This window comes from Catharus ustulatus, chromosome 1 (assembly GCF_009819885.2).
Source record: "Catharus ustulatus isolate bCatUst1 chromosome 1, bCatUst1.pri.v2, whole genome shotgun sequence".
Lineage (NCBI taxonomy): Eukaryota > Metazoa > Chordata > Aves > Passeriformes > Turdidae > Catharus > Catharus ustulatus.
In genome coordinates this window covers 9,353,413-9,369,393 of record NC_046221.1, presented here as the reverse complement: position 1 = coordinate 9,369,393, position 15,981 = coordinate 9,353,413, and the positions used below count along the sequence as shown (strand labels likewise).

Sequence of the window (15,981 nt, the reverse complement as noted above, 5' to 3'; positions counted from 1 at the left end):
AAAAATTCTCACTCTTTCTGTATGTCTGTCTCATAATCTGTTTAGTATGTAGCAACTGTTTATCTGTAGGGAAAAGCTCTTTTTGTCTGCTAGTTTTAGTTTTGCTATTAAAGGCAGGTAGAGATGTCATATTTTGCCTCAGTAAATGATAAGTATCAATGCCTTTGATCTACTAGACTGTGCCTGAGCATAAAAGAAGATTTACTGCCTTTTGAGAAACTATTTGCTGTTGGGAAAGGGCAATGGAAGCATTTGAAAGACTGGTTGGAATTTGTGCTTTTCAGCAGGTGCGAACTGAGTAACTCCAGTTAGGTGCACCGGCTCTCAGGGCACCTTGGTTAAGAGTTTGTGGTTTTATTATTTTTGAGTTTTACTGAATGGTTACTTTACATAAAGTTTTGATTTCCTGTAATTTTTTACCTCTCTTCTAGGGCTACCTGACAGTGTGTAAAGATGTCATAATGGTGGGCCTGGGAAATGTCGCATTTCAAACATACCTTTTAGAAATGGCTCTTCTGATTATGCAAACAGGTATCCTATTTTGGTACTAGTAGCAACATCTGCATTTATACTTAGCTGACTTTTCTTTTATTAGCAAGTTAGTTAATGCCTAACTTTTTAGGGCTGGAGGGAACACTGGATTCATACTTAAAATATTAATTGGACTGTATGAAAATTTAAGCTAAGGATGCTCAGAAACTAAATGCATTGTAAACTATCACATTTGTTGTATCCAACTGAGTTTCATTCTAAGCTTGTACCTGATGCATAATACAACTTTTATATTGTGATATTTATCTCTTTCTCTAGAGGGTGGTGGCTTTTGTGCTCCAGTGTTGCTGTGTGTTCTGAAAGAAATCATTGAAGCTACTTTAAATCAGAATACTGAGACAGAGGAAGTGACAAATCTTTTCCACGCTCTACAGAACGTCTTTGAGAAAATTTTAGAATGTGTGCCACATAGACTTAAGAAAGAACAGGACAAAGGGATTCAGGTATCATATTACGGTTCAAATTGCTACACAATTGTTAAGGTGTAGATGAATCCATAATTTTTATGCAAAGGGGTATACTTAGACACTTTGAGGTTGTTACCTCATATTACCTACTGTTTGGGTAGACGTGATTAAATTTTCACTTAAATTTTCTAAGTTTCCTTGTGACCAATTTTTTAAAATCCATTTTGGTCTCATCATGACAGAAGAACTAGTAAATTGCAGAACAATGCATTCTGTTGCCAATGACCCTGGACCATGCTGGAACTTCTAAGCTGTTAATCTTGTCTTCAATTAGATGCAATCCATTCCTCAATCCTGAGCAAAGAATTTGTTTACATATATTATGATCTTGACAGGAGAAGAAATTTTCTTTATTATTTATTTCTTTTAGCCTGAATGATACCAACTTCAAAATATGTATGGTGTTCTAAAATTCTTGAAAATCTTACATCTTCACCAAAAAGTTGACTTCCTGTATTTTAAATCAGATACTAAATGGTTGTCCTAGTTTGGAGGACAGGTGTCTGCTAAGAAAGGCAGGAGCCTCTCTTTGAAATGGAGAATGTAAACCCCCTCCCTCCAAATTATTATAACTTTGAAATCAAGGGGCTTTCAGGCAAAGATATGGGAATTAGGAATAACAGTTCTTTTCTAGGGAAATTAAAATAGAAATACAGTACTACAAAGAAACAGACCCCAAGCCCTGTCAGAGTACAACCTGACACCCTGTCAGGCAGGGTGTTGGTAGCAGTCCCATTCCATGGTGGCTGCATCCTCCTGCAGTGACAGATGTGACTCAGTTGAAGCAGTGCTCCTGCAGAAGGTGCAGTTTCCCTCTAAAGGTCCAGTGGTGATGTGGAGAAATCCGGTTTTCCTCTGGAGTCCAGTGGAGAAAGGGGCTCCCTTAGTGTCCCAAAACCTCTGTTTTTATCTTGGTAATAAATGTTGGGCTCTTCCCCCTGGCTGGAGCAACTTCCAATGGGATGCAGTAATTTTATCAGTCCCACAGTGGGACTCAATGGCCATTAGCAGAAAATGACTGGCTGGAGGAAGGATGGGTTGTGAAAAGATAAAGAACAATGCCCTGTCTGGTTTCAATGGATGGCCCATTAGCAGAATATCTCCCATGGAGATAAGCATCACTGCCCCCCACCCTCAACAGATGGTGATAAAATAGATGCCTTTTATCACATCCTGTATTGTAACCCAAGACAATGGTACTGAAATGGGTGGATCACTCTGAGAAATTTGGTGATCTTCTTTTCAGGACTTCTGAAAAAATTCAGTTATTTTTTGAGAGAACCACGGCTTTGTTTGTTTCTCTCAAATTTATGAGTAGACTTACCAGTTGCTGATTCCCCCTTTGATCCCAAGTGACTAGAATACCTCAAAAGCTTTCAAGGTGTGGTCTGCACAGAAAGGCTTGCTGGTATATTTCAGTTATACTCAAGCAATCTGAAAAAAACACATGTGTTTTTCTTTTCGGTTTTAGTTGATTCACTCTATTCAGATGCGTCTTGGAGAATTCATCCATGCACTGCAGTGCTGGCATTCCTCATTCCCAGCAGTTCACCAGGGTGTACTCTCCACTCTCTTGGCTGCAATAGTAGCAGAAATAAATTGTGTGCTACGGACGGTAAAGTTAATCCTGATTTTTGTTCTTCTGTTTAACACTTTCTGCTTTTTAAATGTTATGTTGGAGTGACAGAGCTTTATTCAGAAAATTGATCTTTGTACTGCAGAGGAGGTTTTGTGTTGGCATGAAACAAACAGGAGATTTTATTTGCTCTAATTTGATATTAGAGTTCATCTCTCAGATTTCTGACTACAAGTGTGTAGGGACAGACTTGTCCTGGTACCTATGTCAGTATCTGCCTCTGACAGGAGAACTTAGTAGTTAGGCAGTGTTGGAGATCAACAACATGTGTTCTGGAATATTCCTTCTGTGCTTTTGGACTGAGTTGGGCTGGAGTCAGCTTTCCTCCCTGCAGTCCCTGTGCTGCTGTGGTTGGCATTTGTGGCCAATACACTATTGAGGACACACCAGTTTGTTTTGGCTGTTGCTGAGCAGTGTTTGCAGAGTGTCAATGTTTCCCTGGTTCCTTCACCTTCACTCTCAAAAAAGTCAGGCTGTGGTGGACAAGAGGCTGCGAGGGGACACAGCCCAGAACACGGACCCAAAAACTGATCAAAGGCTTAGGCCACACCATACAATGCTATGTTCAGCAATTAGAGCTCAGGAAAAGGAGGAGGACAGGGGCTTATTCTAAACTACCTCACTTGCTCTCACCCAGCATTAGGGAATTTCAGAAGTGAAGCACTGATGTGTGACAGATTCCCATTCTGTATTCTTGGAATGGTCCCATAAGGTTCTGTAGTCCCTGTTTCAAAGCAGGTTGATGCCCTGCTTAGCACTAATCACTTGTGCATTCTCTGCTTCCATACAGAGACATTTCATATGCTGCATCTTTAGTTTTGGTTCCTTTGGTTTTTGTGCGGAGGATTTCCAAATATCTGACCTGCGTTGCTTTGGAATGTAAAGAAATAATCTCTAATACTGAGAAGAATGTGTAGACAGAGGTTATTTGATATTCTGAAAGTCAAAGGAACCACAATTGTCCTTGAAGGAGAAGGGCAATATTCCCACCCCATTTTTCTAATGTATTTAGTGTTAGGAGTAAATATGATTAGTAAGACTGGAAGCTTTGAGAACTGAAAAAGCAGAGGCTCTTTAGTAGAGGCTGTACTTTTGCTGTGGGTTCTGGGTGTGTCAGGAACAGAGCAAGAAACAGTTGCCAGAAAGTACCACAGAGCAGCTTCCAAGGTTCTGTTAGAGGAGGCACTGAAGGAGCACCAGTTGTTTGCCTGCAGATACTGATGTATCAGCTGAGAGGCTGTGGGTGACAGGTGCTTCTCATAGATGATGCACAGGAAACATTTCTGGGCTTGAATATACTGGAGATTCATACTCAAAGATTTAGTGTTCATTCCAGTTCCTCATCTGAGCTGGGGTTTTCCCTGCCCCCAGGTTGTTGTAAATCAAAATTCAGTTCTAACTAAATATTTGTCATACTGTTCAGAACTTGACACCAAAAAGAGCAGAAAATCACTGTCACTGAAGTTACATTTAGAAATCATGGATGCACACTTCAATTTGGAGCCACAGAGGGGACTCATTTGTGTCTAATAGTCTGTGCCTTTATAGAAAGTGACCACCAGTGTAGTTAAATGAAATTTCTGGTGAAAGCAACTGCAGAGAGTATTTGCCTTGGTACAAATACTGTTTATGTGGTTTAGTTTCAGTCTTTCTAATTTAAATTACTTTTGTTTATTTGGACACAACACAGTTGGATTAAAGCTATTCAAAGAATGTGAATGTTCTAATTATTGAAGGATAGGTCTGGTTATTGTAATTTATGAAATACAATATTCTGCATACATCTCTTTCTTGAGCTATAATGGTTGTTGACTTTTTTCTTTTTTAGGTTTCCAGTGCAGAAGACTTGACCATGCCGAAGATTATTTCAGACCTTCCCCCTCTTTCAAGCTGTTTAATGGCTGTAATTATGAAGTCAGTTAATGTTGTCAGGTAAATGTTTCTATATAATTTTTCCAAGATTTTTGCTAATATAGAACAGTTTATATGTTGTCAATAAAATTTTAATTCCTAAATTCAAATAAATTTCAAAGAACTATTTGCTTTCAAAATTTCTCTGGACTATTTAATAATCCCTTTTTGTTGACATAGTGCCTGTAGGTATTGATTGCTGGGGTTGAGTCCATTTTTTTAACCAAGAGTGCTTCTTATTTACAAGACTCTTAATCATGATGAGTTTTTTAATCATACATCTTGGCTTGCTTCTTTCATAAGATACTTATAGAGCTGAGTCCCCTCAACACAGAGATGTTAAGACAAGATAAAATATTTGCCAGAAATAGAATTAATCCTTTAGCTGAACATCTGCAATGAGGTGACACGTACCTAAGGCTGTGTTGAAGTGACACCATTAAAAATAGAAAGTATTTGAGTGCTAAAAGCCTCCAAAAGTGAGCTTATGTTATTCATTTTTTAAGACTTAAACTGGGGGAGGAGGGTATTTGCTCTATTTAGTGTTGGCCCTGAATACCTTCTAAAATTGTTACAACTGAATTTTATTTTGCATGGTTTGTTCATATTCAATTTTTCTTAACGTGACTGTACACACTAGACTTGTTTTAAATTATAAAGGGGCTTAGCAGTCCATTGCTCTCCCTGATTTACCACAACTAATTCCTCTTCTTAACTTCCTCATCTGACAGGCACTGAATATCCCCATCTCTGCTGTCATGAGGTGTTCTTTTTCTTCTTAATCCTTCTCTAATTCTAGTTGAACTTGCAAAACAAAAGACTCCAGAGACTCCAGCAACAGTCCAACTAATCCAAATCTTGCTCTTCCACGAGGCAGCAGCTCTCTGTCAAGGTGTTCTCTTCTAGTGAAACAATTATTTTACACATCACTTTTCAAAAGAGATGCAGAAAATCAGTTAATTCTACTGAAACTTTTTCTTGTAGTAATCAAGGTGAATCTTGTCCGTTCTTGGTGGAGAAAATTGCTAGTTTGGGCCAAATTTTTTCTAAGTACTTGGGAAAAAATATATCTTCTAATATTTATCTTTTTGGGGCAAAGATTTGGAGATAATTACTATCTGGTTCTACTGGTGCCTCAGAATTGAGACTACTTTTAAGGCTCTTTTATAAATCTGTATTGATAGGCCATAATCAGAGTCCAGTAGTAAATCATTCAGTATTTCTGAAATCTTTATGTCAACATGAAAGTCTTTGACATTACGAAATCTGATGTGAACTTCTGCTCTGTGAGCTCACAGTCATCTTGTTCTGAGTTCTGCAGAATCTGTTCTATTTTCAGTCAGTCTCTAGCACTGAATTTCAATCCCCATAGCAGTGATAATACTGGGAGGCTTGGCAATACCTGTCCAATTTGTGTGAGTATCCTTCATTTTTGTAGGGAACTATCTGTATAGGAGCCAATTACTTACCTCTGAACCTTATATGTATTTTTAAATAGCTTATTGTTCTGTTCTCTTTTACCTTTGCCAGCAGGCTCACGTGACTCTTTTTCAGAGGGAGGTGGGGAAATGCAGCTGCAGTGAGTCTTGTTACAGGTTAATGAAATTCCAGTTTCCTTCATGCAGGTTAAGAGTGTGCTTAGTGACCCAAACAATGATAACAGCAAAGTCAGGACTCTGATCCCAGGTGAAATGGAATCAATGCTTGGGCACATTATCCACAATGATACAATGAAACTGATGCAATGCATGAGCAATTTCATAATGCTTATTTCTGAAGCTAAAGATTTTTCATATTTCTCAGCTCTTAGAAGCAATATTTTAATTTCTGCAAAACGTTTTTACTGAATTGGTTCTTAACTGCATATTTCATTTTGATGTCTTAGCACAATAAAAGCCTGAAGAACAACTGAAGTCAGAACTGACGATGTATGATGTTCAGTTTTCTTAACAGATAATATTATTGCTAAAGGTATTTTGAAATATGTTAGGGAAAGTTCCTGTAGCATTGCTGCTCTCAGTTTCCTCTTTAGTTCTTCACAGAGCATTTAGCTTTGTGCTCTGAGGAATATCAGGATTATGATCTCTTCCATCTCCTGTTTTATCCCTCTTGTTCTTCTATTATTTTCTGGTTTTGAGAATTGCTTCTGAGTTAAATTTGGGTTTTTTACCACAAACACTAATGAGCAGTTAGTGTTTCTGTTCTGTGCTATTGTCTTATTCCCTAGTGCAGTTTAGTTTGGTTACTAGACCCCATCTGTGACTATAATTTCATTTTTCTTACCTTGACATAAATCTCAAAACACCACTAGAGTTTGCTGGTAGTACTTTCATCTCTTGCTAGAAGTGACAAAATCTCTTAAGATACATACTGAGTTAGTATTTCACAAGGAGCTGCTGTCATGGTTCTGTTATTCTGTCCATAGTTTCAGTAACTAAAATGTCACTTGAAAGTGTTTCAGGGCATTATTTAGTTAAAAATGATCTCCACTGGGTTGGAAAGCCATCTATTTTAATATTTATGAGAAACACATTTGAGGTCAAAACGTTAATTAAGCCTGAGTAGGTACTAGCAAACCAATAGAGTCATAGAATATATTTTTTCAAACTTTAGTGGAAATTTGAATTTAAAATTTCAGTACAAATTCTGTGAATTAAATTCCAGTAGAACCAGTAGTTTTTTCATGGATTGACTTTCCTAAAATATGCCACAAGCTCTTCTCTTAATAGCCACTTTTGCTGTTTGCAGACTTTATTTTTACCCAAGCAATTTATCATGCTTTGATATTCTCAGTTCCAGAGGCAGCACGTAGTTTTCAGTTACTTAGTCACACTGCTTTGTCCTGGTATCTTTTAAACTATAGTTTAAAAGGGAAGCATAATGAAAACATGATCTGTTCAGTTCTATTTCGAAAGAAATATGGTTTATAACATATTTTTTTCTTTGTTTTTTTCCTTAGGTCAGTTTTAAATGAATTAATGGAGTGCATTCTCTCTGAAGAAATTGAAGGGATTTTTAGTCTAACAGCTGCTGTCTGGATTCTGATTATAATTAAAGGTCAGTTAAAACATTTTTGTCCTTTTTCCATCTTTCTTTTTATGCACTATATTGAAATACACAATAATTAATCCTGGACAGTGAAAATCCAATTTAATATCTAATCTTCCATCAAGCATTCTTTTAAGTTTAAAGTTATTCTATGAAAATATGAAAGGCTGGGGTTATTTTTTTATAAATTGTTTGGTTTTTTGTCCAACATTTCAACTCATTTCAAACAGGTAAGCACAAAACTTCACTTCTAAAGGATATTGCACCTGCCATTCAAAGGAAACTGATAATATGCAAGGATGCTGCCACAGGAGAATCCAGCAGCACTGAAAGGTGGGTGTGCTGTGGGAAAGGAGCACTGAGCTCTCCTATCCCCTCTCTGCAGTAATTGGCTCTGTTCTGTACTTACATAACACTGTTAGAGTGCTCTGTGAGTGATTGATTGTAAGGTTTAAAATACTGGGGGTGGGGGGAAAGTGGGAGGTATTGAGCCAAGCACAATATTAAATTTCCTGCCCTTATATCAGCTGTGATTGTAATCTTTACATATTTAGCTTCAGGCTATTTTCATTTAATTTGAATGTGTTATCACTTGATCCCATAGATTGCAGGATTCACTTCTGAAATCCAGGTCTGTTTGCAGCAGGGATAGACCAAAGCAAATAGTCCAGTTACTGTTTCTTATTACCAGGAGATTTTTCTCCCATACTTTGGCACTGGGCACTGAATCCAAACCTATGCAGGCAGTAAAAATTTAACTGAATATGACAATGACTTTGAGACCTGTTATTTTGTTCTTTTTGTTGGGGGGGATTTCAAGTCTCTTATCTGGTGTATCTTTTGTGAAAAGTTTTTTGAAAGTGATTGGCTGCATTGTATTTGCAATCAGTTATCTCAGGCCTGTCTAGAGAATCATTGTGAATGCTTTAACCTTTAGGGTCTCAAATTTGCTTAGATCTTAAAGCTTGTGATTTCTGCCTAGTTATTGAACTGCCCATGGAACCAAAAAGTGTGCAAAGGAAACATTTTAAGCACAAATAGAGAATGTGAAGAAACCAGACTGAGGTTATGGACATTAATCCAAAATTACTGAGATTGCAGTGCACCACAAAGGCATGAACATACAGAGGCCCTTGCAGTCTTTCCTTCTTCAAACTATTCATTATTCAGTCAAACAGTGGATGTAGACAGACTTTAAAATTAAAAAACAAAAAAACAAGCCCAAAGCCCATTGTATAGCAATCTCATTGTGCAGGAGCTTCATTAACTCAGCAGTTTCTTGCACAGCTCTCCCAGCCTGAGCACACTTCCCCAGTTTGCTCTGCTCATGGATCCCTGGCCTGAGGCACATTGTTCTCTGGCATTTTAGTGACTTGACATAGACAATGGTGGCTGAGCTGTGCCTCCATCCAGAGGGTGGTGCTCTGGACTCCCACTATCTAAAAGAGGCCTGCAGGAAAGCTGGGGAGCTGTTTGGCTGTGAACAAAATGTCTTGTGGTCAGGACCTAGCTTACAAACAAAATCAAACACAAATAAACAGAACCCATTCTTTTCCATGTGAAATTATTTTATGATGGGTTGCCAAGTGTCCTACTAGAATATTTTAACAATAATAATAATAATAATAATTATCTGGAAAAGAAGGAGAGCAGCAGGGTATTATGTTTCAATTTGTACTTCTAATCAAGACAGTAGAAAAAGCTGTGAAATTAAAGTGAATCTTAACATGATTAAATAAATAGGCACATTAAAGTGAATAATTGCTGCCACTTGAGAGCACTAGTGACTATAAATTTCAGTGAGAACACAGATAATTGCTTTATGAATCTATATGATCGTCTCTGCCCAGTGAACTGGGACAAATCAACCTGCATGTTGGGGCAGATGAAGAGTATAAGATGCTACACAGTGTTTTAATTTTGTGATATATGAGTGGTTACCTTTGTATAATACCAACCCAGGAGACAGTTGCAGACGAAACTCAAGGGTTTGGGATATGAATATGATAATGGGAAGATTTTTTCTATGAATTGGAATTGCACTGTGATAAAATTCAGAAGCTATCACACTTGGCAGAATTTGGGGGAGATTCATATTTGTATAGTTAGGCTGGGGAATTTTTCTCTCCAGAAGGGTACAATAATTTATGCTGGAAAGAAGTTTGAAGGAAGTTCTGCAGTGATTAGGTTTTGCATGATGAATTAAAGTGTGTTTGCAGTCTCACAGCTAAGACAGAACATCAGACTAGGCTGGGCCTCTGGTGGCTTCTGATCTGCCATTTTTTAGTGCTCTGCTGCTTGTGTGCTAATGTACAGCTAAAATGTGATTATACATGGTCTAAAGCATGCCCTGTTGTTTGTAAACTATTTTATCATCCTATTCTGCTTACCAAAGAGCAAATTTTACTTATGGTATGCAGCAAGCTAGATCTCTGGTCATTAATTTGAAGACAGTCCTCTAACACACCGTGCTGTGCTGCTGCTTGTTAAAACACATTACTGGGTTTTAACTCTTCCTTAATAATATTACTATTTTTGCTTCTGAATGCATTATCTCCTAATAACTCCTTGAGGGATTATTTTATTCAATACTCAGGTATACCAGGAAATGGTGACATTCTTTAATTTCCCAAGAGAACTGGCATTCTGTGCCAGTATCTTAACTTCAGACTTAGGAGTAATCTCTTACATATTAGCAATGAAAGAAAAAAAGCAAAAAAGCTGTTTGGTGTGGTAATTAAGGTGCTGCCCTTATACAAGGAATTATTGCACTAATTCAGAAGCAAAACTTTTCACTGCAATTTACTCTTCCCTCTTCAGCTGAGTTAGTGGTTTCAGATGGTCCTGTGGGTCTGTATTTTAAAAACACTGCTCAGTGCATATAAAAATTCTGGACAAGATACTGTATATTGAAAGAATTTCCTCAAGAGTAATGGCACACACATTAGTTTAGTTTATAAAATGCAAATATTTATGCCTAACAAAAAATGCAGATAAAGCTATCAATGCAGTCATTTAGAGGCTGGAGAAAAATGTCTCACATTCTGTAAAACCTAATGTGCTACAGGGTAATAACTTTTACTTAAAACTGTGTATTTACTTTATTTAGCATTCTGATATATGAGTATTAGAATTTAAATTTAGCTAATGACTGTGCTGAAAGATATTTCTTTGTATTATCATTTAGCCAGCTCCCAAATTTTTTAATTTTACTCTCATTGCAACTGTAAATTATGGCTCTTGAATTGTTTTGGTGTATAACACTGGGTGTGATTTCTCTGCCTCCCATCTTTAAGTTCTCTAGAAAGGTACTTGGTAAAACTAACTTCAGCTTTTCTGTTTGGGAGGAGCACAGTTTTCCCAACTGATGGCTTTTGGCCAATGTGCCAATGGTCCCACATTACAAGTCCATTGGGTTTTTAGCCTTAAATTTAAAGAACTAAAATTTATACAAAGCAGCATTGTGTTTAAACCCACAGAACTTAACTAATGATCCTACTCTGTAACACTACCTTACTTTGACACTGGAGCTTCATCCTGGTTTAGAGTCAGAATGGGACTAAGAGGAGTGTGAGGGCAGCTGGAGGATGCAGCACTAATAGGGGTAAGATGGAAAGCTCAGGGTTGGAACAAAGTTCCCACAGGTGAGAAGAAAAATTATAAAGACTGAAGAGTGAGGGAGAAATGAATAAAGTAAAATAATGAAAAGTAGTCTTGGAATGAATTACCTGTAAAGGATTTCACTGTTTTGTTTGAACAAAAGAGTAACAATGCTGTGCAGAAAACAAGTGGGTTCTTTAACTACATGATTGAATGTTAGAAAATGTGCTTGAATTGACATAGCAATTTAAACTGGTTTGCTGTTGGTTATTCTAGAGACAGAGAAAATGGAAAAGTTGAAAGAAAAAGTCCAACTACTTCAAAAGTAACTTGTAAAGGTGTTTTAATAAACTAATATGGACTAACTGGTCAAAGAAATCATGTGTAGCTGTGCTCTGAGAATCAAATAGTTGAGGATTGATCTGGCATTTAGCATTTCTAATTCTGTTATGCATTTTTTTATGGCATTTCAGATTCCTGTGTGAATCATCTCTGAAAATTTTGGATGAGTTTTTGAATCCTTGACCACGCAGAAGCTTTTGTCATGAAAATTGAGGGAAGAGATATTGCTTTTAGAAAAACTTATCTTGTAAACTTATGAATTGTTTAAGATTGTTTTCTATTATTCTGTAATTTAAAGCAAGCAAAATGTATAAACGTTTGTATATAAATTACATAATGGTAAAGATTTTTCAACAGCTGTAAAGGGGTTATTCTGTATAAAAATGTCTTCTTGGGGGGAATGTAAAATCACTATTTTTATATCTTTGTTTTTGTAAAACAAATAATAATTGTATCATAGATACTCTTGAGACTGAGGTCACATGTAACCTCAATCCCTGAGGGGAGTGGAGCATATTCCTAGGGGCTGTGGAAATGAATCTTATTTTGAGATCTGTGAGGGCCAAACCGGTGATTGGGAGTGGCCATCATGGCTTTACCAGGGGCAAACTCTGCCTAGCCAGCCTGATTTCCTTCCCTTTGGCAGAAAAGAGAGAGCACAGCATGTCCTGTTTCCTGTCTTTGGCAAAGACTTTTACACAGTCTCACACAGTGTCCTTACAACCCAACTGGAGAGAGATGGGATGGATGGGTAGACTCAGAAGATGGATGGGAAACTGGCTGGACCATCAGAGTGGAAGAATGATCTGCTAAGGGGTGAGGTTGGCAGCTGTGGCTGTGGCACTGCTGGTTGGTGACAGGGTGAGCAGCAGCCTTGGACTGATGGCAGATGACAGCAGCTGAGAGCCACAGCTGACACCGAGGGGCAAGACCTGGACCTGATGGACGAATCCTGCACCACCCACAGGCGCCTGCACGAGGGCAGCTTCTTGCTGCCTGCATCTGCCTGCAGGAGGATAAAGGAAAGACTTTACCCAGAGATGAATGGAGGAGAATATGAGGCTACAGAAACAACTTGGGCAAGACAATTTCTTGTTGGACATGAAAAGCAATCTTTATGAGAGTGAATTGGAGCTGGAAATGGAGCTGGAAGAAGTTGCTCATAGAGCCTATTGAAAGCCTTGGAGATGTGCAGAACTTGGCTGACAAGGAGGGCTCTGACCTTCCATGGTGTCATAGCTTTGGAGTTAGCCCTGCTGGGCTTGGGTTTGGACCAGATTCTTCCCTGAGCTTCCTCATAATTTGAATATTCAGGTGATTCAGTACCCAGTAAACTGGGGGGAAATGTCTTAACTAGTAGACATAGACTTGAGTAATATATAAATTGTTTTATATTTAGCTATTGTTAAAAATTATAACTATTTTGATAAATTAGTACTAATGATGCAAGTAATGCAGACATCTAAGCCACTTATTTAATTTTCTTCATGCAACCAGATGTTCTCCCAAGACTAATAGAATGCTGATTGCACAATGTTATTTTGCCTTAATGGAGATACCTGTAAATTACCTGTCTGAGCTCATGGAGTGATTCAAGCCTAGCCAGCAGCCAAGCACCACTCATCTGCTCCCTCACTGCTTTCACCCATTCAGACATGGGGGCAGGACTGAAAGGGTACAAGTGAAAAAAAAACCCAGTTGAATAATTAAGAAAAAATAATAGTACTTTTTCAAATTGTGAAGAAAATAGATAAAAGAGAGGGAAATAAAATGACCAAGCCAGTCACTGGGTAGTGCCCTCCCCACAGCCTCCCCCCCAGTTTATTGCTGAGCATGGTGCCAGATGGTGTGAGATATCCCTTTTGTCACTTGGGGTCCCCTGTCCACACTCCTGGTGCACTCCCAGCCTCCTGGGAGTGGGGTGAGGAGAGGCCATGATGTTGTGTAAGCCCTGCTCAGCAACAGCTGAACCATCCCTGTGTTATCAGCACTGTCTCCAGCACAAATCCAAAATACAGCCCTGTATCAGCTACTGTGAAGGAATTTAACTAAGCCAGAAGCACAGCTCTTGAGGCTTCAGTTTCATCTGGTTTAGGAGATTTAACAGGAATCTCCAGAAAACTACTCAGCCACAGACCAAAGTTGCATCCTCCAGCTTAGCCTGGAGATGTGGACATGCAGCACTTGGTTATCAGCAGTCAAGTGCAGTGATTCTCAGAGTGGGCCTGTGCAAATGGCCATTGAGTCTCCATTGTAACTGAGTGGCACTGACACTGAAGTCAACAAATTTGGCCAAATTAAGACAGGCTCTTCATTCTTGATTAAGATTTGTGCAAAAGCTGTACCTCCCATCTGTCTAAACAAACATCTACTCTGCTGGTTTTCTTTCTGTGCTAAGACACTGCTGTCTCAATATCTGCTGTCACTGAAAACATCAGACCCATACTTGACCCCGGTACATAAAACTTCCCTACTGGATAAAAGCTGTTTTAGCTGGAATGTTGATATTTAAAAGCAACGCAGTTCTTAATAAACAACTGGCAAGCTTTGCAACAGGCTGGTCAGTGTGTGCATGCATTTATGACTTCCAGATTTACCACATCCACAACAGTGGCCTGACCAAAGGAACTAATGCTGCCCCAGCAGGTAGCTGCAGATCTGCCAACTGTTTATCTATCAACATCCTTATAAAAACTGTGTTCTTTGGCCTTCATTCTTCTACATCTGTTAACAGGCAGGTGTTCCGGTAATGACCTTTTAAATCTTCTGATTATACAAATTACTCAATGAATATGTAAATAAGTTTCTTTTTTCTGCTTCTCAGTCTCTCAGTATTTGCTCATATCATTAGATTAGAAAAGAATCCAAATTTACTGCCTTGTTTTTCCTCAGTGTATAATTTTTCTTTTTTCATGGAATTCACTGTACAGATGAAATAGCCCTGTGCCTGAAAGAAATAAAAGGTAATTCCATCAACATCAGAAATATGTGGATTTCCTTTGAAGAACCCAGAGGTGATACTGCTAGGAAAGGTAAAAAATTTAAAGATAAACCTTCGTCTACCTGGTGGCTGGTACTCAAGGGGTTCTTAAGAAGTTTGAAATAATTTTCTATTAGTCCTGCAGATGGTGAACATATTTCTGCTCCAGCTCTACTAAACTGCTCTGCCACGAAAAAACATTGCTTTTCTGCAACACAAATAATGGTGTTGGGATTCCTTGAGCCAAGGTCTGCTGGGCTTTCTCCTTAGGCCTTTGTGGCACATTTCACAAGAATATCAGAGGAGTTTTATGTTTCACTTGCTGTTCTCATTGCAAACTTCAATCTTGCAGGAATTTCAATATGCATTTTCCTTCTGTTTGGAAGATAGAAATAAATAGGACATTTCTTAAGCTGTTATCTTTTGAGAACCTGTAAAACAGATTTGTTTCATCTTATTAATCAAAAGTGCTGTTGGGGAAGAAATGTTCTTTGGGTATGTTTGAAAACTTCCCTTAATCTTGAGATAGACCCTTTGAGATTTTTTCAGCTTTTTGAAGAAGTTGAACCTGACTTTGATTAATAAAATTGCTTGAAAAATGAGCTAGAAAAACCAGTCTGTGACACTGCTTTGGGCAACTGGCACTGGCAGGTGCTGTGATGAGGAGCTGCCCGCAGAATAAATGTTCTGGCCACAGCTGTACCTGTGAGTGCCATGGATCAGTGAGACTGAAGAAAGCAATCACTTTAAACTACTTTCAGTAATCAATGTTGTTTGTAAGGACTTGGGCCCTTTTTTAAATGATATTGTTAGTTTGCTTTGTTTCTGGATGGGAAACAAAGCCCAGCATCTGCCACCTATCACAGCTTCAACTTGTGAGCTAAGGAAAAGCCAGGAGAAATTCTCAAGCTTCTTCCTTAGCAAATACATGTCTTCAGGTATGGATCCAAGCACATAAAACTTCAGAATACCAGGGAAGTTATTAAAAAAATCCATCTTGCACCTGCTGGTTACTCCATGAGAGCTGCAACTCACTTGATATTTAAACTCCCATGTGCTGCTGCTCTCAAGTGTTCTGAGGTCTTCTGATTTTCAGAAGGAAATCAGACTAATTTTGACAAAATCTTTCACCTTACTTGAAAGACACTTAATGAAGAACACTCTTGATAATGACTGTGATGTCAAACCATGACACACAGCAGTGAACTTCCCATAGTCTTTGCTGTCTGCTCCAGTGTCTTGCAAATCAAGGCCATTGCAGAGTGCTCAGTGCCTGAGCCAAGAGCTCCTGTTGTGGCAGCTGCCTATGTCTGACAGAAGAGCATGGCTAAGTACTGGCACCATGACAAGCAGCTGGCCAAGGGCAGCTTTCAGGAACAGCTGCACAACTTTCCACGAGAGGCCAGCAGTTCTGCAGGTTCATTAAGCCCTTGCAAATAGGCAGA

General features: G+C 38.5%; 1 protein-coding gene across 1 annotated transcript in view; it reads left to right on the top strand.

Moving 5' to 3' along the window:
• NCAPG2 (non-SMC condensin II complex subunit G2) overlaps positions 1–14,105 on the top strand; it is a 44,312-nt gene extending 30,207 nt beyond the window's left edge. Inside the window, exons 21-27 of the mRNA XM_033057722.1 lie at positions 432–531; positions 811–995; positions 2,491–2,634; positions 4,484–4,587; positions 7,526–7,623; positions 7,845–7,947; positions 11,688–14,105. Of these exons, the coding sequence (XP_032913613.1) occupies positions 432–531; positions 811–995; positions 2,491–2,634; positions 4,484–4,587; positions 7,526–7,623; positions 7,845–7,947; positions 11,688–11,739 (786 nt within the window). The 3' untranslated portion in view covers positions 11,740–14,105. The remainder of the gene's footprint in view (positions 1–431; positions 532–810; positions 996–2,490; positions 2,635–4,483; positions 4,588–7,525; positions 7,624–7,844; positions 7,948–11,687) is intronic.
• The last annotated feature ends 1,876 nt before the right edge of the window (positions 14,106–15,981 follow it).